General features: G+C 39.9%; 3 protein-coding genes across 7 annotated transcripts; all 3 read right to left on the bottom strand.

Annotated features, from left to right (window-relative positions):
* Positions 1 to 1,499: 1,499 nt before the first annotated feature.
* On the bottom strand, positions 1,500 to 13,357 carry LOC107188895. Of its 4 annotated transcripts, none has more exons than XM_015577280.1 (17): positions 13,188 to 13,357; positions 11,702 to 12,127; positions 11,390 to 11,470; positions 11,181 to 11,325; positions 10,615 to 11,064; positions 10,274 to 10,543; positions 9,971 to 10,209; positions 6,932 to 9,513; positions 5,499 to 6,846; positions 5,058 to 5,421; positions 4,560 to 4,958; positions 4,163 to 4,480; positions 3,829 to 3,979; positions 3,053 to 3,485; positions 2,357 to 2,975; positions 1,870 to 2,281; positions 1,500 to 1,799 (listed from the first exon to the last, which is right to left on the bottom strand). In XM_015577280.1, the coding sequence occupies exons 2-17, from the start codon at positions 12,096 to 12,098 to the stop codon at positions 1,500 to 1,502; spliced, it is 8,508 nt and encodes a 2,835-aa protein (XP_015432766.1). In that variant the 5' UTR covers positions 12,099 to 12,127; positions 13,188 to 13,357. The 4 variants fall into 4 exon arrangements, with proteins under 4 accessions (XP_015432766.1, XP_015432769.1, XP_015432768.1 ...); XM_015577283.1 differs by having other exon boundaries at positions 4,560 to 4,955; XM_015577282.1 differs by having other exon boundaries at positions 13,275 to 13,357.
* An 808-nt stretch (positions 13,358 to 14,165) lies between these two features.
* On the bottom strand, positions 14,166 to 15,892 carry LOC107188878 (alpha- and gamma-adaptin-binding protein p34-like). The gene is made up of 6 exons (XM_015577263.1): positions 15,540 to 15,892; positions 15,233 to 15,402; positions 15,051 to 15,165; positions 14,816 to 14,971; positions 14,586 to 14,702; positions 14,166 to 14,519 (listed from the first exon to the last, which is right to left on the bottom strand). The coding sequence occupies exons 1-6, from the start codon at positions 15,601 to 15,603 to the stop codon at positions 14,344 to 14,346; spliced, it is 798 nt and encodes a 265-aa protein (XP_015432749.1). The 5' UTR covers positions 15,604 to 15,892; the 3' UTR covers positions 14,166 to 14,343.
* Positions 15,893 to 16,208: 316 nt separating this feature from the next.
* On the bottom strand, positions 16,209 to 19,015 carry LOC107188839 (26S protease regulatory subunit 6B). 2 transcript variants are annotated; one of them, XM_015577210.1, is made up of 6 exons: positions 18,993 to 19,015; positions 18,605 to 18,697; positions 18,075 to 18,408; positions 17,798 to 18,001; positions 17,420 to 17,684; positions 16,209 to 17,289 (listed from the first exon to the last, which is right to left on the bottom strand). In XM_015577210.1, the coding sequence occupies exons 2-6, from the start codon at positions 18,683 to 18,685 to the stop codon at positions 16,971 to 16,973; spliced, it is 1,203 nt and encodes a 400-aa protein (XP_015432696.1). In that variant the 5' UTR covers positions 18,686 to 18,697; positions 18,993 to 19,015; the 3' UTR covers positions 16,209 to 16,970. The 2 variants fall into 2 exon arrangements, with proteins under 2 accessions (XP_015432696.1, XP_015432695.1); XM_015577209.1 differs by having other exon boundaries at positions 18,880 to 18,993.
* Positions 19,016 to 19,181: the final 166 nt, after the last annotated feature.

Here is a 19,181-nt window from a genome sequence, read left to right as displayed (position 1 = left end):
GAAAGAAAAAACATGCTCTGAACAATGATCGATCGAGATTATGTACATCGAGAAACAATAAGAGTTTCATAGAACTAGATGATCAAGCTTCGGCTTCGCCTAACTCGATTCAATATGTTTTTCCCTTGTTCGTCGATTATCGTGAAATTTTTGTTTAATCTATCTCCGCGTATGTACAAATTGTTCCGCGGGTTTTAACAAAGAAATAACAAAAACGGAGAAGAAAGATTGCATCAAGACCCATTTCTGAACTACGTCTAAGCTGAAGACAATTCGTGGTAAACTACTAAAGTAAAATGTACAATGATTGATTCAGCTCTCATAATACCTTACATCTTCAACAACGTTATCGCTGTTATTAGCAATCGGTCTGAAAGTTCCGAATCCCTCGTTGTAAATTACACTCGTGTCACGCTTAAAATTTCAATTCTATATGATCTCTCTCGCCTCTCTCCACTCTTTTTCTTTCCTTAATTTCTTCGTATCGAAAATATATGAAACGTAACGCGAATTCGCCGAGACTTGGACGCTATGGAACACATTCTCGCGCGCGAACTCTTCGCCTCTCAAAGATGACGATCACGAAAAGCAAAGCTATTTACAAGAAGCGAGAATCATGAGAATAACGCTAACCATAATACATTATTTTTTCCCTAAGTCTCGGGTTGGGTTATAATCATCTTACGACGCCTTCGTATCAAGGCCACCTCACTAAATCAGAGCCTCTCAATGATTAATATTACCAGGGTCATGCCCCCGACAAGTTCGTTTTTCAATTGTGAAAACTTTCAGGAACACAGCCATAGTAACAATGCAAAGAATTGAGAGTCTTTACGCCCTTTTTCTTAACAGGGAAACGACTTTGTATCGTTCCCTTAATAAGTTTAATCTAATCCTTCTGGTGATATGGTCGTTTATAATCGTGATCCTTAACCCTTAACTAGTGTATTCCTATCAGTACAATCCTGACTATAAAACTATACCTAAAAATGTATCTAATATTTCAATAATTTAAAGTGCGCATATTAACTTATCATTTCTCGTATGCAAGATATCCATGGATATCTAAAAAGAATTCGATAGATGAAACTGTAGTATGGTTTCTGTGTATTATTCTTTATAATAGGGTCATAGTGTCTTCACCATGCTACACACGTTATAATATATTAACGTCGCACTAATCGAGGGTTAGCACCAGAAAGCTTAGAGTTGTACAAAATCCCTAATATCAGTGCTGTCCAACCGCGGGACCCTTTACACGATCGTATCCTCCGTCACACGCTGTATTGCATTTACATAGGATTCAATGTCTCTCAATAACTCGTATTCTTACTAAGATAACATTCCTGACCACTGGATCTCTGTTGTAGAAACTATATATATATATATAGTTCTAGGAATGTAACCTTAGTAATGATACAAATTAATAAAGACAGAATAGAGGGACCAACGTATTACAGTAGGTAACAGCTCTTACAGTTACAGCAGACAGTACTACCTTACGCTTTACTACAGGGTTGTATTGTATAATTCAGGGGAGGAGGAGGAACAAGAAGAGGCAATGGTGTCGGCGGTGGCGGAGCCTGAACTGTGTTGGATACCGTGGACGACGTAGATTGAGCTTCGCTGGGACGATTGGTAGAATTATAAGCAGAAAGATAGCTTGGCCAAAGATGCGGTGGCGGTGGTGAACCCGGTGGCGGTGGTGGTGGAGAACGGTCGTCCAATTCGTCAGAGTCGTCCATCATCATCGCCGTTAAAGGAGTGACGCGTGGCTTCTTCAGTTTTATAATTTTCACCTGAAGAATTCGTTATACTCGTTAATCCGTAGGTTTTGTAACGAGAACATTATACGCGATAAAAACAAACCTTCACTTTCTTCTTCGCCTTAGGCGGTCGAGTCCTCTTCTCCTGTTTTCTACTCTTTCTAGAGCTGGACCTTCGAACTTCACGGATTCCATCCCGAGTAATAACTGTTGTAGGGGGTGGAGGAGAAGGCATGTCTCCTTCACCTCCACTAGGACTCGTACCTTCCCCTGGTTTGATTCCATCCGCGAATTGAACCGATTTTTTGCTTCTTTGTTTTCTCATGCCAAGTTTCGACGACTTCGATTTGGCTTTGATTTGAATTCTTAACTTGCCGGATTTAGTGTCACCGGTTTCATCCTTATTGAATTCCATGATTCTGTCCATTTCCGAGCTTTCCTTGTCTGTATTGTCGTCGCTCTCATTCTCAGGAGTTGACATGTCGTCCAAGTTACCATTGGGAACCAAAGATCTCCTGAAATGAAAAGGTATAATAATAGAATATAAAAGAAATGAACTTTCAGTTTTTCTGTAAAGGTAGAAAGCGCACCTGAAACCTGGTGCAACTAAAATTCCTTTTAAGGGTGGTGGAGGCAACTCTAGCCATTCCTTGGCCTCCATTTCAACTTGGACTTTGCTCGCCTCGGAGGTTGTCGCTGTAGCAGTCTCATCCACCTCGCTTCGTCGGTTACTTATCCTCGAGGAAGACTTCTCATCATCTTCCTCGTCTTCTTCTTCATCGTCTTCTGCTTCCTCCTCGTCTTCCTCGTCATCGTCCACCTCAGCTTCATCCTCTTCTTCTTCTTCTTCGTCATCATCAGCAACTACGTCTTCCTCCTCGGCTGGAGCAGGTGGCGGTGCAACCGAGGCCTCTTCCCCCTTTTCAGGAATTGCCAGAGCGGACTGCTCTTCTACTTCACCCTGCTCATCGGTTTCTCGAAGAGCCTTCAGGACTGCGGGGTCTAGACTCGAACTCGTTTGCTGACCGCTGTCAGACTGACGCATGTTATTCTTCTCGAGCAATCGAAGAGCGCGTCGGTTGATCCTTTCAATCCGTCTTCGTTCCTTCTCCTTCCTCTTCATTTCTCTTAACCGTTTCCGTTCCTCCCTTTCCTTGCGTCGAGTCTCTAAAATCGCCTCGTAATTGTACACCGGCTGAATTGTTGTTTCTACGAGCATGAGATTAGTATCAGTTTCTTGAAACGAACAGGCCTTAAAACATTGTGACTGTCTTCGATTTACGTACTTGGTGCGGCCACTTCTGTTCTGGGGAACGCCGTCTGCACCACTGGAAGTGCAACCGGGACAGGAACCGGCACAGGAACAGAAACAGGGAGTGGAGCCGGGGATAGGGTAGGTACAGGGGTCGATGAACTCATGGAGGGTACAGGCACTGGCATAGGAACGGGAACTGGAACAGGTACAGATATAGGGGTTGAAGGAACTGGAGAAGGCTGTGGGACTGTCGCGGGGTACATCATCCCTGTCGGTTGTTCCACTGACGCGGGAGGTCCACCGCTCCAGTCTAATGACGTGGGTACTACTTGGAGAACATTACCTACACGTACTACTTGGCTAGAACCTCTTACAATCGGAGCTGGTGAGGAACTCGGTGCTTCTCGGCGGACTGTCGGGACTCCGTTGAAGTCGGCGGGCACCACTTGTAACACGTTGCCCACCTGTGTGGTTTAACGAGAGTATAAACATTTATACACAGTATTGCAGTAGATACGTAAACTGATTCGAAATTTATCAATTGTGTTAAGAGAAATTATTAATCGTGGATATTAACATGTTCCGTGCTGGAACCTTTTCACGTAGACTTTCCGTTCACGCCACGTGAGTCATCATGATGGTTCATTGGGGACGGAACGTGTTAGCAAAAAGAAAGACATATACCTAACCAAACGCTTAGGGAAGGGATTTGCAGAAACCACTTAATTCGATGTTTACTTTCTATCTATGGGAAAATAAACTGAATGACAGAAATGATATCTCTTTAGTGTAATATAATTTATATACCTGTAAGACCGTAGGTTGCTGACGGTACAGTATCTGTTGCTGTTGTTGCGGCGATGGTGAATAACATACGTTCGAACCGAAGTTATCAGCATAATCACTGGACAACCCCGCTGTGTCCTGTTGCTTCTTAATCCCCAGTTCGAGTTCCAGCCTACAATATAAACCATTTATGCATAAAACAAATATAAACACTACTGAGACCCTACAAAGAGTACTACCAAAGTACTGTACTTCTACAATATTAGGATTAGCGGCGTTGCAGACATGGGAATCAATGGAAAGGAAGGGTGTCTAAAGATCAGGCTTTTAAACACGATTTAACATGGAACGTTACCTATCGTCGAGGGACAATCGTTTCGGAGAACTCGTAGCCGAGTCGTCAATGCACGGAGGATAAGTCAAGTTATTTTCGCTATAATAGTATTCGTTTCCAATTTCGTTCTCGTTAGTATATTGGAAACCAGCCCCGACCGTGTCCATATTGTCACCAATGTGCATTTCCGAGTCTAACACAGCTGATTCTCGAGACATCCCAGAAACCGACTGGACGATCGTTTCGATGCGTCTGCCGACTTCGCCGCAGCTATCTATTTTTCGATTATCGTGCTCATCCTTCCTTTCGTTGACTCTACCTCGTCCCATAGAGGGTGATCTAGATTGACAGTGAGTCTGCTTATTGATTGCCCGTCGTGAGCAACAACCAACGATATCGAGAGTCAGTTAACATTTACCTGGAGGACCGTAATCGGTCCGTCATCCTTAAACCGTGATCCGGGCTTCTCAGTCTAGATCCCGAGGTTGATCTGGTTCGTGATCGCGATCCCGACCTAGATCTGGATCTCGACCTTGATCTCATTGGCCTTGACCTCGACGTTGATCGAGAACGCGATCGCGTCCTCGATCTAGATCTAGACCTTGATCTCGACCATGATCTCGATCGCGATCTAGACCCACGTCTGAAGCGTTCGTGAGATAGTCTGGATGGAGAACGTCTTGGTTGAGGAGAAAAGCGACTTCTCAATGACTGTGGTTTCTCCAGTCTTCGAGAATGACCGTGCCTGTCTAGATCTAATGATTCTCTGTCTTTTTCCCACTGTCTATCTCTTCTTAAATTAGATCTACCTTTTCTACTGAAAAGATACAATGTTTAATTGATGCACTCTTGGTTGTGAGTAATACTGCGTGCAAAGTATAACCAGTATGCATGTATTACGGCAGCTTAAACTCACCTTTGCGTGAACTTTGATGTAGACCGAAGAGGACCGTCCATTATATCCCTTTCGATACTCTCGTCCCTATAATAAGATTTTTCATCATAGTCAAGATCTAAATTCTGACCATTGGGATAAGGCTCCAACAATTCATTTCCCTCTCGTGAAAGATTTTCCGATTCGTAAGGCCAGTAGGATCTGTCCGGCTCATCCCCTCGGAATCTACCCTCCCTGTGTCTATCTGAATCCGCATTCCTTTCTCGTAGAACCTCCATGGGATCATACGGCCTTCCCTCTTTGTCTCGGTCCCGTTCCATGGAGCCATACTTTCTCCTGCTACAATCATCGCGATCTTTGGTGGATCCATACTTCTTATAGTGGTCTAAAAATAATTAAGATAAAATGATCAAGTGTTATTGTGCTATGTAATGGGACGATTTATCACCAGGCAAAGTGTACCTTTGTTATACGAGGCAGTGTTAGACCGAGGAGGACTTCTCATAGATCTCTCCCTTCTGTCATCCATTTTGGATCTACATCTTTCCTCGTCGATTCTACTAGTACGCTTCTCCCTATTCAAAAACGATTCCTCTTTCCTTTTCGGGCTCTTGCTTCTACTCCTGCTCCAACTATGACTGTGACTCACACTGCGACTTCTTTCCCTCTCCCAAGAAGTTCGTGGACTGATACTTCTTCTTCTCCTACGACTACTAGATGGGCTGGATCTCCTCTTCTCAGTATAGTCCTGTCTCGAGCTTCTACTGTCCCGTCTGTCATTTCTCTCTCTGTCGTCAAACTTGTTATCTCTTTTTTCCTTCCCACGATCACTGACTCGTTTCTCATTCTCTCTTTTACCTGGACTTCTATTCCGTTCTCTTCCTTCTCTACTAGGCGGTCGAACGTGCGCTTCAGTGTCACTGATGTCTCTGACGCTACATCTAGGCTTTTTAAGCTCCTCCGTTTTGATGTTCCCTTTGTCACCGGATCTGTAATCCCCAACGCGATCAAAGTCCACCTTCACAGCTCCCGGTGACTCGGATTTCGTGGTAATCGATGTTTTTACAGTTATAGACAAGTCCTTCGAATCCACTTTAACGTCTGTAACGGTGGTCTGTTCGGTGGGAACAATATTAGCGACCGATATGTCAGCGCTGCTTGTCTTGTCACATTGAATTTTGAATTCGTTCGCTGATTCATCGCAAGGCACATTCTTCATGTCGTGCCGTACCGCGTGAGACTCTCGCAGCTTCTTCTGGATTGTTAGAAGAGCTGCTGCGTGCTGTATGGAATCGTCTGAGACCAGTTTAGTCTTCACACGCTCGTTATTGCGACGGACAAGCAACTGTTTTGGGATCAGCTTCAGAGCAGCTTTCCCCTCTGTCGATTCCTCCCCTTTTGTACCAACAGATGACACCATCTCGGCGTTCTTGGTGGTTAATTTGCCACGAGACTCGTCGGGCTCGTATTCAGCGAATATGTCCATTCGCAGTGACTTGTAATTATTGGTGTCAGGACACGGTTCGTTGATCGCTAGCTTGTCGAGCGATGCTTCAGTCCCTTTCGTAAGAAGCATCGTTTCAGATGGTTGATGTTCCGCCTGCATTCTTAAAATATCTTCGAATTCTTCCTTCATCGCGGAGGATTTCGAATACTTTCCTTCTCGATACTTGATCTGAAGAGGTATGTTGGACACGGAAATAGATTCTTCGTCAGATTTAATTGAACTCTCCTTCTTCAGCTTATCCTGAGACAGATCATCCCTCAGATTCAACAAGACCGAGTTGTCGTCTTCGAATTCTTCCATACCCTGAAACATGAAAATTACGCAATGGAATATACATCCTAAAAGATACGTACATTTTTGTGCAGAAATTTAATAAAATGGACGATACCTCAGACTTCTGAGACAGCGCCGGAGAACTAGGACTGTATAATTCTACATTTTTCTTAATCAAATTCACGTCCATCTCAAATATGTCTTTCAATTGTTCGGCAGTGTGAGGTTCCTTCAAACCCAACGAAGACATTTGCTCGTTTCCCTTATCAAAGAACATGTCTCTGTGGGAACTGTTCTCCAGGCCTTTTAGCCGGGACTTGCTTCTCGTGTGTTCTTCAGAGGCCCACGATGTCTCCAACAAGTCCACATCCTGAGACTTCCTAGGGAACAAATCAATAAAATCGGAACTCTTCGACGTTGATTTTCTTGCCTGTTGATCGACACAAACGTCTTCATCTTTTATTTTAGTTTTTAGTAGAATAGAATCACAACGCTCCAACGATGGTTTGTCGATTTTACGGTCAAACTTGTTTATTTTTGTCCATTCAGCGCACTCCTCTTCCCACATAACAGGAGCCTTAAGTTCCATCTTCTCCTCCACTTGCGAGGCAATGTCCCAACGACTCTTTCTACTTTTCTTGACTGCAACTGTATCGTGTTTCACGGACGCATCTATGTCACCAGTTGCCGCATTTATTTCTTTGTGAATACTGTCGATCACAGATATCTTTTCTTCAATGTTATCTTCCATTTCTCCTTTCTCGCGCAAGAAGGATTCCTCCTCGATATCCCATTCGTCTCGTTTTCGCTTACACTTCTGTTCCATAAGCAGCATGGCTTCTCGTTCACCTTCCTCCTGTTCCTCTTCCCAAATTCTTATCGCTGACAATCGGTCCTGCCTTTTCTTAGATTCCCTTAGTGTCTCCTTCTCTATAGATATGTACGTATCCGTCTTTTTATCATAACGTACCTCCTTCTCAACTTTCTTCGCAGCGCGTCCAGATTTTTTCTTGTTGATCATCAACTCCGGCACAGCCTCCAAACTGTCGACCTCCCATTCGTCCGCCAACAGCTGCCTTTTGCTCACCTCTCTTTCGAGCTGCGTCAGGGATGGTACGTTTAGGGTATCAAACTCTGTCTCTCCCCACTTTTCCCTCTTCTGCTTCTCCGATTTCTCCCAATCGGCCAAAAATTCATTGCTACTTTTCTTCTCTTTATCCTTTTTCTTCTTCTTCTTTCCGTCAATATCTTCATCGATGCTCGAACCCGCGTGTATGATCTCCTTACCAATACTCGAAGGCTTCTCCTTCAAACGATCATCCTTTTTTCCACGTTCATCCTTTTTGCTCCGTTCATCCTTCTCTGCTTTTCGAAGATCCCCCTCTACGTTCTCCACTTTCTCGTTGCCACTCTTTGATATTCTCTCTGCCTTCTGTTGCGTCATGATCACAGAATCCACTTCCCATTCCTCCAGGTATCTCTCGTCGGTTTTCCCTCGTTTCTCGTCGTCTTTGTGAGCTTTACTAATCACGCCGCTCTCTGAAATGACGCTACGCACCAGTTCCTGTTCTTTGTTCCAAATTTCATGTTTCTCGACAGACCTCTTCCTCGACTCCATCTTCCTCTCTTCCTTAACCTTCTTCGTTTGCGGCGAGGACTCCAACGATGATTTTTGTATTGCTTTCAATATATCCTCGCTATCATTCACTTTCTCGTTACGTTCCCGTTTTTCTTTCGACTTCTTGCCGGTCACTTTTTTCTTCTTTCGATCGTCGGACGAGTCGCTGTTACTGGAGTCGGAACTGACTTTTCTTCTCCTCTTTTTCCTCGTTCTGGCTACCCGTTTCGCTTTCTTCTTCCTCTTCTCGGCCTTACGTTTTTTCTTTCGTCTTTTCTTTCGCTTATCGTCCGAACTGGATGAATCGCTGCTACTGCTACTACTCTCGCTACTCTCAGAGTCCGAAGCGCTGGAATCGTTGTTCGACGACTTCCGTTTCCGTCTTCGCCGTTTCGTTTCTTCCTCAGAATCCGATGAACTGGATGTGCTGCTCGATTCGCTGCTGGAAGTCACCTTCTTCCGTCGTTTCTTCTTCCTAACTTCTCTCGTGTCCGAATTTTCGTCGCTCAAACGCTCCACCTTGATCCGAACGTTCTCCCAGTCGCTGGGAATCGATCTGGAATCGTCAGACTCGCTCTTCTCCTTCGTTGTCTCACTTTCTTTTCTACGATCCTGCATCTCGATACGAGCACTGCTCGACGACGACATTCGGTCCTCCACCTCTTCCGGTGCATCTTCAACGTTCTGACGGTTCGCGTTGCTTTTCAACTTCTCTTCTTTACTCGTGTCTGTCTGGTCCGATTTCCCGGACCCGCTATGCTCTACAAACGTGAAATTATTGTCCTCCGGGAGGTTAGTCTCTATAATGAAGTCATGATAACTCATTGGCGACGAAGATTTCGTTGTGATAGTTTTCGGTGAAAATTCCTTCGACGTAGGTAGATCGGTGCAAACCATTTTCATGAACTGCTCGTACTCCGACGCCAATTTCTCATCGCCCGCAGACTGTAGCAACGGAGTCACTGATTGTCGATTGTCATTGTCAATTTCTTTGGTGGCACAAGATTCGTTAACAGCTTCTTTATCGTTGTCGATATCTTTCTCTGTTACGCTCGAATGCGGAGAAAATATCTTTTGTCCTGGAATAAATTTTGTAAACTAAGTGAGTTTTCAATCTTTGCGCAGCGGATGCATGATCATTTTGATCCAATGACGGTCGCCGTAATTGTTTTCTTCGCTATAAAAACGCTATCGTTTTGTTTACTTTATTATTCAATTATTTCTACGCTCTTGTTTATTTTACTACTTGATTATTTTACACTGAAAACGTATATCTTCGTTTTTAAGTCATTCATCAATCATAACTGTGTTACATAATTGTTTCTTGTAATACAATAAATGTAATATATGCACATATACCTATCTAGAAAATTTTGTGTACAATTCTATCTTCAGAACTGCCTGCAACAAAATTTTGCTATGAATCAAAATTACCCTGCATTCGCTCACCGTGTCGCGTCCGTATCATTCGCTTCACGAGGATTAGAGCTTCAAATAGAATGAAACAAAAAAAAAAAACAAACGTTAATAGTGTACCTCGTTCTACATCATCCGATTTCATTTCGCTTTTTTCTTCTTGTTCTTCTTCTTCTTCTTCTTCCTGCTTTTCAATATCGTTGGATGATCTGTCCTCATCCTCGCTATCCCATTTTGATCTGGGCAGCTGCACGTTAACAGGAAATTCCCAAGAGATCTGTTCGCTGGATTTGCATATACCTGCTTTGGGATACCAATTTCGGGTTTGTGTTGGCTTCTCCGGTTCCTCTGCAGTGTCTCTAGAATCGTTAAGATCTGAATGGGTAAAGGAAAATTGACGGGGCAAAGAACATTTTGATATACCGTGTAATTTCCGCCTCACATATCTCCCGGATTTTCTCGCGACGGTCACCAGTGACAACGTGGAGGATTTGTTCGTGACTAAGGAAGAGCGACACCCGCGGATTCTCCGAATAAAATAGTTGAGGTCTTCCTCGCTTGGTCACCTTCACTGATTCAGGAGGATACTCTTTAGGTCCTTCAAGTCCCTCAGCGGCGAAACCATGCCGTTTCAGGCGGCAATCGTTCAACATTAACATTTGATCGAAATAACGTAGGTAATCCTCAGGTGTTCTGTAATTGATGTTCACATTGTAAACATTTTGAAACAGACACGATGAGATGTCTTCAGATTATTTACAAACCTGTTCTTTGATAATCGATCTGAATAATCACGTCTTCTAACGTCCATAATATCATCCATCGTTATACCACATTTCTTCAGCTCCGCCCACGAAGAAAAATTTGTCGTATCTCTCTCCTTTCCTTTATCCTTATCTCTTTCTTTTTCTTTTTTCTCCCTGACTTCGGAACTTCTCTCTCTAGAGGGGCTCTTCTTTTCCCGAATGCCCTCTCTTTTTTCTCTTGTTCCTTTCTTCTCTTTCACCTCCTCCCATTTATCTTTCTCGTTATCCTTCTTATCCCTTTCGTCTTCTTTTCTGCCTCGACTTTCTTCATACCTGCTGGTATCGTCTCGCTTATCTTTTTCTTTTCTACGCTGATCTCTGTCCTTATAATATCTTTCCTTGCTGCTATTGTAATCCTTTGATTCTCTACTTATGCTGTCCCTTCTGTCTTCTCTACCATATCGTCTCCTAAAAACAAAAGATTCACATACATTATTCATGCAAACTAATAAACAACGAAATTACAGTATGGTATGTAATAATGATACAATGTTTATAATAGAAATAAACTATTTCTTCTGTACCTTTCGGAATATTTACTCTCCATCGATGATTTTGAACCGCTTTTACGAGATACATTATCTTGTTTATTTCTCTCTCTCGTGCTTTTTATATTTTCTAATAAACTCTGTCCATTCCTATTTACATAGTTTTCTTCTTCTAAACTAGCTGCAAGATAAAATATTTATTACCTATGATCAATTGATGCATCACACAATGCGCTATTCAGTACCTGCAGCCATTGCTTCTGCCAATAACATTTTACTTTTTGACTCCTCCCTCCTGATTTCTTCAATAGCCAATATCTTCTCCTCTGTACAATAATATCAAAGAATTATTAAACAACATATTATTCAATGCTTCTAAGTGAATCATGCTCTTTTTATAGCTGTTGATAAATTTATATAAACGACGCAATAAAGCATATTTGAAAATTTATAGTATATTCAATTGATCAGCATCCTTAGTAACATTATGATGCATTGAAGGAGACTGTTTTAACAAAGTAAAAGCAAAGTATTCAACTAAATTCACGTGATGATACCTGTTTTCTTCTTTGATTTACCGCTGCCCGGATTACGATTAGGGAATTGCTGTACAGAGTCTGAGTCTGTATTTAAGCTTGAATCATTTTGCGAAGATTTCCCACCACCTGATTTAGTCTTCGAAACCTTAGCAGACTGTGCCTGAAGTAAAGCAGTTTTATTTGGAACCTTCGGCAGGACATTAAACTTATTAACGAATGCCATCAATCTCTTTTTTGCTTGTACTTTCCCTAACACAGGTTTAAGCATTCTAGGACTTTCCAACCTGGGAGTATCTCCATCACTGGTTTGACCTTTTGTGCTTTCTGGTGTTTCTGGCATTTGTATATCGAGCAAGGATATGGGAATGTCTGGTGTTGGTTCCTCTGGAGCATATACATCTTCTGACTGTGACATTGTGTCAATACCCTTCTGTTTTCGTTCTTCTGTGCAAAAAAAGCACAATGTAATGAGAAATACTAGTATCAGAGAATTAGATTTAAAGATTTACCTTCAGCAAAATCAACTACGTCTCTGTCACTGTCAAATTTTTATTTTATCATGCAAATAGCAATTTTTTCAAGTACCTATTACGTATGTACAAAAGATTTACTTTCCATGCTCAATATAAATGTCAAACTGTACAAAACAAGAATGTGTATCATTTACTAGTGTTCGACTGAAACTGTGGAAAGTAGTTGTACTACCTATATAACAAATAACATGTTCTTTCGTTCTTAAATACAGTAGTCCCCGCTTAACTGACGCAGGCTGAGGTCCCTGTTACGACAGTTATCGAGGGAAATAGGTGTTCTAGGAATTGCCGGTTGTTACGTCTCTCTAGTTGGCTCGCTTCTTGAGCGTGTCCAAGACGAGAATGACAAACATTCGGGTGCGAGTGAAATAGCGAGAAAGGTTCGAACAGCTGTTTTACGATTTGTAGCCACAGATAACGTGAACGCTCGCTCCGTGGAAGCAGTTCCAGAAATTGGTGGGGATAACTCAGCGTCAATTAAGCGGGGAAAAAATGCGTCTAGTAAACGAGGACTACTGTGTAAATAGAGTACGTCGGATAAAAAGGAAAACTGACTTTCGTAGAAGGTGTAATTGCACTCTAAATACAAACATTCAGACGTACACAGAAAGACAGGCTAGTATCGACAACAGTGATACAATCTTGCACAATCATCGATTAAACCGATTTCAATACAATCGAGGTAAAAAAGTGTTTCTGAAACCGATTCAATGAACGGGTGAAGCATTGAAATGTAAAATGATTCGATTCCGTCGGTGCACGTCTCCGTCGAGAACAATATCGAATAAAACGAAAGGGGTCGAGTCCTCGATTGTTTGTGTACTTTATACAATCGAGGGTAATATACGTATTGTTGATGGAATATCGTAAAACTGTCACAACACGATGAAATATAATGAAGCTGCGAATATTAAGGAGGATCATAGGAAACCAAGTATCACATAGTGCTGTCGTTCGTATCGATAACTTACTCCTTGTTAAGCGCTAAGTGACTGACGAATACATGTTGTCCACGATAAGAATAATGATGTGTCGAGCGCGTCACGATTAAAACCGACCTTTTCGATTCCACTGTTCTGTTTCCGTGCACGGTCAAGTCAAACGGTGCCACTACGTGAAAAGCGTCAGACATTTTAGTCAAACCGCAGGCCGGCAACTATAGACGCTTCTGCATTCGACGCAGCATGGATACCAATAGTTGAGGGATAAACGAGTTGGATACAACGCACGCACACAAAGACATATCGTGTCACGTGACTAGGTCTTTGTTTCTCACTTCCGCCTTTGGTAAGATAAAATGAGGATGAAAACGGGTGGAGGGGAGAGCGACGAACTGAACTATGTAGTATCGGAACCTTACTGTGGTTTCTTCGAAAACCATTCATTCAAATGGAAAAATGTATTAATATACGTTTAACACTTGTGAAGGATTATTTCTTTGTACCTAAACGTCAAAGATATACATAAATTTGTCGCGTCCACTTGTTATTGTTCAAACAAACGCGTTACAATTACTGCGAAAATTGTCATAATCTAAAGATATAGTTTTCTGTTTTGTTTCGGGAATTTTAGTACCAAGTAAAAAGTATTGTGCTATTTATATCAAAAGGATGTAGGCTTTGAAAAACAAATTTTAAGTTCATTAATTTAGTGCAGCAGCTTATACTTATGCTTGAACTATTATGTACCTTTGTGTAAAAAATCTTATATTCCTTGATAAAGTATAAATAAATATAAATATAACTTCAACGTAATATTCTAAGAAATTACCTTTTCTTAATAAAATTCTGAAGATTCTATTTTCTTTCGATGATGCAATAGTATTAAAAAAGTCTGTAAAATTGTTTAATAAGAGATTGTATAATATAGTAGAGACTCTATAGTGTAAGTGATATTCATAGAGAGTTTAAGCGTATATTTTACACACGAAATACTATCATTTTGTTCTGTTCTTACATTTATTACAATCTTATAGTTTCTATAGTCGTTATTATGGTGTTATTATTGCAATGATAATTGGTTTTTTCGTTAATTTCATTTTAAACTGGAATATCAAAACAGGGTCTATCCGAAGCAGTTATGCTTTTCTTGTATGTACCTATGTGCATTATATGATTAACGTATAAATTAATCTAATTCCGTTTCCGATGGATCACCACCCATTGCTTTCCAAAAAGCAGTGACTAACTGTTCTGCAGCTATTCGTCTCTGATTTGAAGGCAGAGATGCTGCATGTTCCTTCATTGCCATCAACTGACTAAACAATTCACCGAAATCTGCATTTTCTTCCCCCATAATACTATCTGAAAGAAACAATTCATACAGACTACAAGAATAAACAGATTTTAATAGATTTATTTCCCACTGACCTAGCATGTTCTCCATTGGTAATCTTTCTGTGGAATCTTTAGTGAGTTTAATGTTCTCAAATTGTTCTTCAACTTCGTTCAGATCGGAGTTTTGTTCTTCGGCGCTCGACGGTTTCCCTACGAAATTAAAATTAATTATACAGGGTGCGGTTGACATGATGGTGCAAGTGGATAGGAGGTGATTCCTTATGCAAACATGAATCACTTTTGGTATAATTGTTAAAGAAAACCTTTGAGTATCATGTTAGGCCACATATGAGCATGTAAAGCTTCAACCATCCTCTCAATGCCGTATTTATTATGTTCTAGATCAGATTCTGAAGCATCAGAGTCAGGTCTATTTAATTCGATCAATTCAAACTTTCTTTGCAGGCACCATTTTATTACTAAAACATATGACATATGTCTTTAGCCTTTGCTAATTCAACAATGTTCATATTGTTCATGAAATATTAGTTATATTACCTTTGTCCCTTATAAGAACATCTGTTATAAAACTACAAGAAAATAATAATACTTCTGCATCTGCTAAAGAACTGATTAAAGGTGACCATTGCTTTAAATTCTGTTCTGCATCTCCCTAAGGAAATTAATGCTGAAAATCATCAGCTTCATTGAATATTTACTTTACAAATGAAAACTCTTACTGTCTGAGGATTATGATGTACAATAAGGGCTTCTACACCTTCCACTGAAATGTCTGGAATTGGATTTTCTGTAACACATATTAACACTTGTGCTTTGTAATATTTGTTGTCAATATTCCACAGATAATATTCAAAATAGTCTTGGTTGGAAAGTCGCTCTGCTCCCATATCTACAAAATAAAAAAAGAAATACAAGCTTGTCTGGACATTCTTTTAAATAACAAGAACATTATCTGAATGCACCGTATATAGAATGTAAAAATAAATTTATTTGTCGTTGAAACATAACAGTGAAATCTAAACTTACTCGTAGCGATTTCGTGAGCTTTTCCTTTCTCCGTGCTCACAATCAATAACCGTGGCAAATTCATTGTAAAATACGTATTTATAATATTGGAATTGTATAACTTTACAAATTAATTATATAGAAAGATTTAATGGAAGTTGTTTACTATTTGTCGTTTTGGGGTTATATTTACACAAAATAGTCGGTATGAAAGTTTAGTATCCTAAGTACGTGAATGAAGTCACTTTCGTTCAGTATCCACCGATATTTATCCGCTGCGTGCAAGAGACCATAAATTAGACAATTTTTAAAATGATCATGACTTTTTATTTCATAACATTTCGCGACGAACGATCTACTGAGACTACAGTGATTAATTTTTTATTGTTTTGGCTATTAAAACAACTAGACTATATAGGGTAATTTTGGTTGAATCAATTTCAGCTTATTCAATGTAAAAAAATATGATTATATAAGTTCATAAAAAATGATAAATTCATGGATTATCATTAAACTGTAAATGTTTATGCAAATATAGATTTTTATAGACTATAATTTACAAAAACTAAAATCTAAGATTCGTTTAATTTATTAAGCAGATATCAGGTTCCAATTAAAACAAATGCATTAGTTAACTTTAATAAATTTTTCCTATACCGAGTTTTAGACAATCTTTACATTACAAATGCATTCTTGACTTCGCAGTTTAATCTTTATTAATACCTAGAATGAATAATGTTCTCTAGATAGACGGAAGTACGATTTAATTCCAATGATCATAAAACGTATACTTGAGTGTGATATAGTGAATTAGTAAACCTCGTGTAGCATTAAAGAAATTTACAGAATTGGTCTGAAAGGGAAACTAATTGAGAAAAGGGATGTTTTACACAGCACTGGATGAGGTATCAGTTCATTGCTAACATGATTATGATATTTCTTATGACTTGAGGTTTTCAAGTGTGAGCTTTATCCTTTTGTAAAAATTATCCCAACAATTAGCTTTGTCAGTGATCAAATTACACACTGATTTACACGCTTTCATGTCGAGTTGTAGTTTACTACTGGCGTGTATCCTCCTTGTTTCGATTTAATAGTCATCAGAGATTTTAATTGTTCAGCTATCGCTTGAAATCTATACGGTAATACCTGTACGACGTTAATCCGTGAAAACCTCAATTTCCACGATACTCCATAATTTATAAATGACGGTCGGACTCAAATCTTCTCTGTGGCCTTACCGCGTTTACTCTTACACTAGGTCATTACCTCTTACTATACCCACAAAAATGCATATGCGCTCGCGTGCATACATGTACACACACCACACACACGCACAAAAGGATTGTGTAAACGTGTATTAATAATTAGATTCATAGTAATACATGAATTTGCAAGTACATATGGAACCATAAAATATGATTACGCGGTGCGGGAACACACTTTCTTTTTTTACTTGTAGAACTCGTGCTCGGATTCATCTTTTTTAATGTTGTTTTTATAACCTTTCTCAAAATCTTTCGCTAGAACGATATAACGGTTCTCGCGAACCGCGTGCATTCCCGCTTCCTGACAAATTGCGTTTATATCGGCTCCAGAGATCCTATCTGGTCGCGCCACGTAATCTTCCAAGTCCACTTCCTCGCTCAAGTTCATTTTCGCAGTGATCGTTGAGAAAATCAAACGCTTCTGCCGACGGTCGGGCAAAGGAAATTCGATTTTTCGGTCCAATCTGCCTGGACGTAGTAAAGCAGGATCTAATGTATCCGCTCTGGAAAAAAAAATGATAAATTACCACAATGTTTCTGTATAATATACAACATACAGGGTGATTAGAGAAAGTTTTCATTCACCACTAAGCAATACAAAGAGTCTATAATACATAAAACTAAACGATTTACCTGTTTGTAGCCATTATAACTTTAACATTAGTCGTTTGATCGAAACCGTCCATTTGATTAAGCAATTCCAAGAGAATACGCTGCACTTCACGATCAGCGCCCGTCTGAGCATCGAATCTTTTCGTGGCTATAGCATCGATTTCATCGATGAAAATTATAGCAGGTGAATTTTCTTTTGCTAAACGGAAGACGTCTCTGACCATTCTCGGTCCTTCGCCCAAATACTTCTGTACAAACTCAGAGCCTACTACGCGAATGAACGCGGCTGAAAAATATTATTTAAACCAATTAATGTACATAACTGCCCAATACAGATATATATATATATATATATATATATGTATTGAAGATGAAGGAAACTGTGATAACAATTTGTACCTGTAGTGTGTCTAGCAACAGCCTTTGCAAGCATAGTCTTACCGCACCCAGGTGGACCATACATGAGTACGCCCCTCGGCGGGTCAATTCCAATCTGTTTGTACAGTTCGAAATGAGTAAGAGGTAGTTCTACAGCCTCCCTGATCTCTTGTTTCTGCATATCCATACCTCCAATGTCACTGTATTGTATATCAGGTTTTTCGTCTGTGAAATAAAACAATATGCAGAGAAAATTCTGCTGGGCCTTCTATTAATTCAAATTATATGTATTGTGTACCTGCTTGTAACATAGAGATACTTGAATCAGCTTCTGGTGGCAGAACATCTACTAAAGCATTGCTGTGCTTATGGAGAGCTACACTGGCTGAAGGTTTCAACAGCTCTCTATCAATTGTAGATAGAATACGTACATAGTAATTAGAGCCTGTGGTAGAACCTACTATGCCAGTATTCTGGTCTACAGCTTCCAAGAATTGTCCAATAACTAAAGGTACACTTTGTATGCGTTTTACCTCCTCTTGGGCATGCAAGTATTCTTTCTTTAAATTACGCTGTTCATCCTTAATGTATTCCTCTTGGACCTCAAGGAATTCTAACATTCTTTGCAGTTTCTATGAAATTCAATACATTTTCATGAACATTAAGCAAAATTAATAAAGAACAATCCTTTGCAGCCAATGAACCCATAATGTATTCAACATAAACTATAATGTGAACTCACACATACACAACAGAAGAAATTTTCATATGTGAATTAGATGAATACATTATGCCACTACTATAGAAGCAAATCCTAATGCTCTTTACCTTATATTTCGTGTAAAGATCTTCAACGTCTAATTCATCTCCAGCACCAGTATAGTGTCCAATCACAGGCTTACAATCCATCTCGCTCACATCCTACAAATTTATTATAAATTTCGAATTTGATCAATAAATAAAGTATAGAAATACAGTAAGCAGAAGGACGCGAAAATTGATTAGCAACGAATCGACGTTACGACAAATGGTACTAATTTAGATACAGTTTTAATTTCTTTTTTGAAATTATGAGAAAAGAATATGAACAGAAGTGTATATACCTTGTCAGGTAGAATCACACTCATTTCATCCATTATTTGACATAGGTTTTCGTTGACTTAACCCCAACTGAACATACGATACAATGAATGATTTGAGATTTTTGAGGACTCACTTCAATGGCTTCAATGCAGTCACATAAACTTAACAAATTTAAGATAGGAATCCGATGAAAACATAAAGCACTGTCACACTGTGAGTTCGCCAGGAGCACCATGAGCTAGTAAAGTGAGCAAATAACGCATATGTAAATATAAAACTATTAAAGGCAAAATTGATTCTAATTCAAAGCAAAAATGAAAAC

Source organism: Dufourea novaeangliae, unplaced genomic scaffold (assembly GCF_001272555.1).
Source record: "Dufourea novaeangliae isolate 0120121106 unplaced genomic scaffold, ASM127255v1 scaffold141, whole genome shotgun sequence".
Classification (NCBI taxonomy): domain Eukaryota; kingdom Metazoa; phylum Arthropoda; class Insecta; order Hymenoptera; family Halictidae; genus Dufourea; species Dufourea novaeangliae.
The sequence above is the reverse complement of the archived record's forward strand: the minus strand, read 5'-3'. Positions and strand labels throughout refer to the sequence as shown.

What these genes read in the sequence shown, in the direction of transcription:
- LOC107188895 (XM_015577280.1), bottom strand. Translation starts at nt 12,098, where the DNA reads ATGTCACAGTCAGAAGATGTATATGCTCCAGAGGAACCAACACCAGAC. An exon ending in GACCGATTACGGTCCTCCAG is followed by an intron (nt 4,481 to 4,559) that starts GTAAATGTTAAC and finishes CTGTCAATCTAG; the next exon opens with ATCACCCTCTATGGGACGAG. An exon ending in AGGCGAAGAAGAAAGTGAAG is followed by an intron (nt 1,800 to 1,869) that starts GTTTGTTTTTAT and finishes CGAATTCTTCAG; the next exon opens with GTGAAAATTATAAAACTGAA.
- LOC107188878 (XM_015577263.1), bottom strand. Translation starts at nt 15,603, where the DNA reads ATGAATTTGCCACGGTTATTGATTGTGAGCACGGAGAAAGGAAAAGCT. An exon ending in TACATCATAATCCTCAGACA is followed by an intron (nt 15,166 to 15,232) that starts GTAAGAGTTTTC and finishes TAATTTCCTTAG; the next exon opens with GGAGATGCAGAACAGAATTT. An exon ending in TGTTCTTATAAGGGACAAAG is followed by an intron (nt 14,972 to 15,050) that starts GTAATATAACTA and finishes CATATGTTTTAG; the next exon opens with TAATAAAATGGTGCCTGCAA.
- LOC107188839 (XM_015577209.1), bottom strand. Translation starts at nt 18,912, where the DNA reads ATGGATGAAATGAGTGTGATTCTACCTGACAAG. An exon ending in GTGTGATTCTACCTGACAAG is followed by an intron (nt 18,698 to 18,879) that starts GTATATACACTT and finishes ATAAATTTGTAG; the next exon opens with GATGTGAGCGAGATGGATTG. An exon ending in TATCTCTATGTTACAAGCAG is followed by an intron (nt 18,002 to 18,074) that starts GTACACAATACA and finishes TTTATTTCACAG; the next exon opens with ACGAAAAACCTGATATACAA.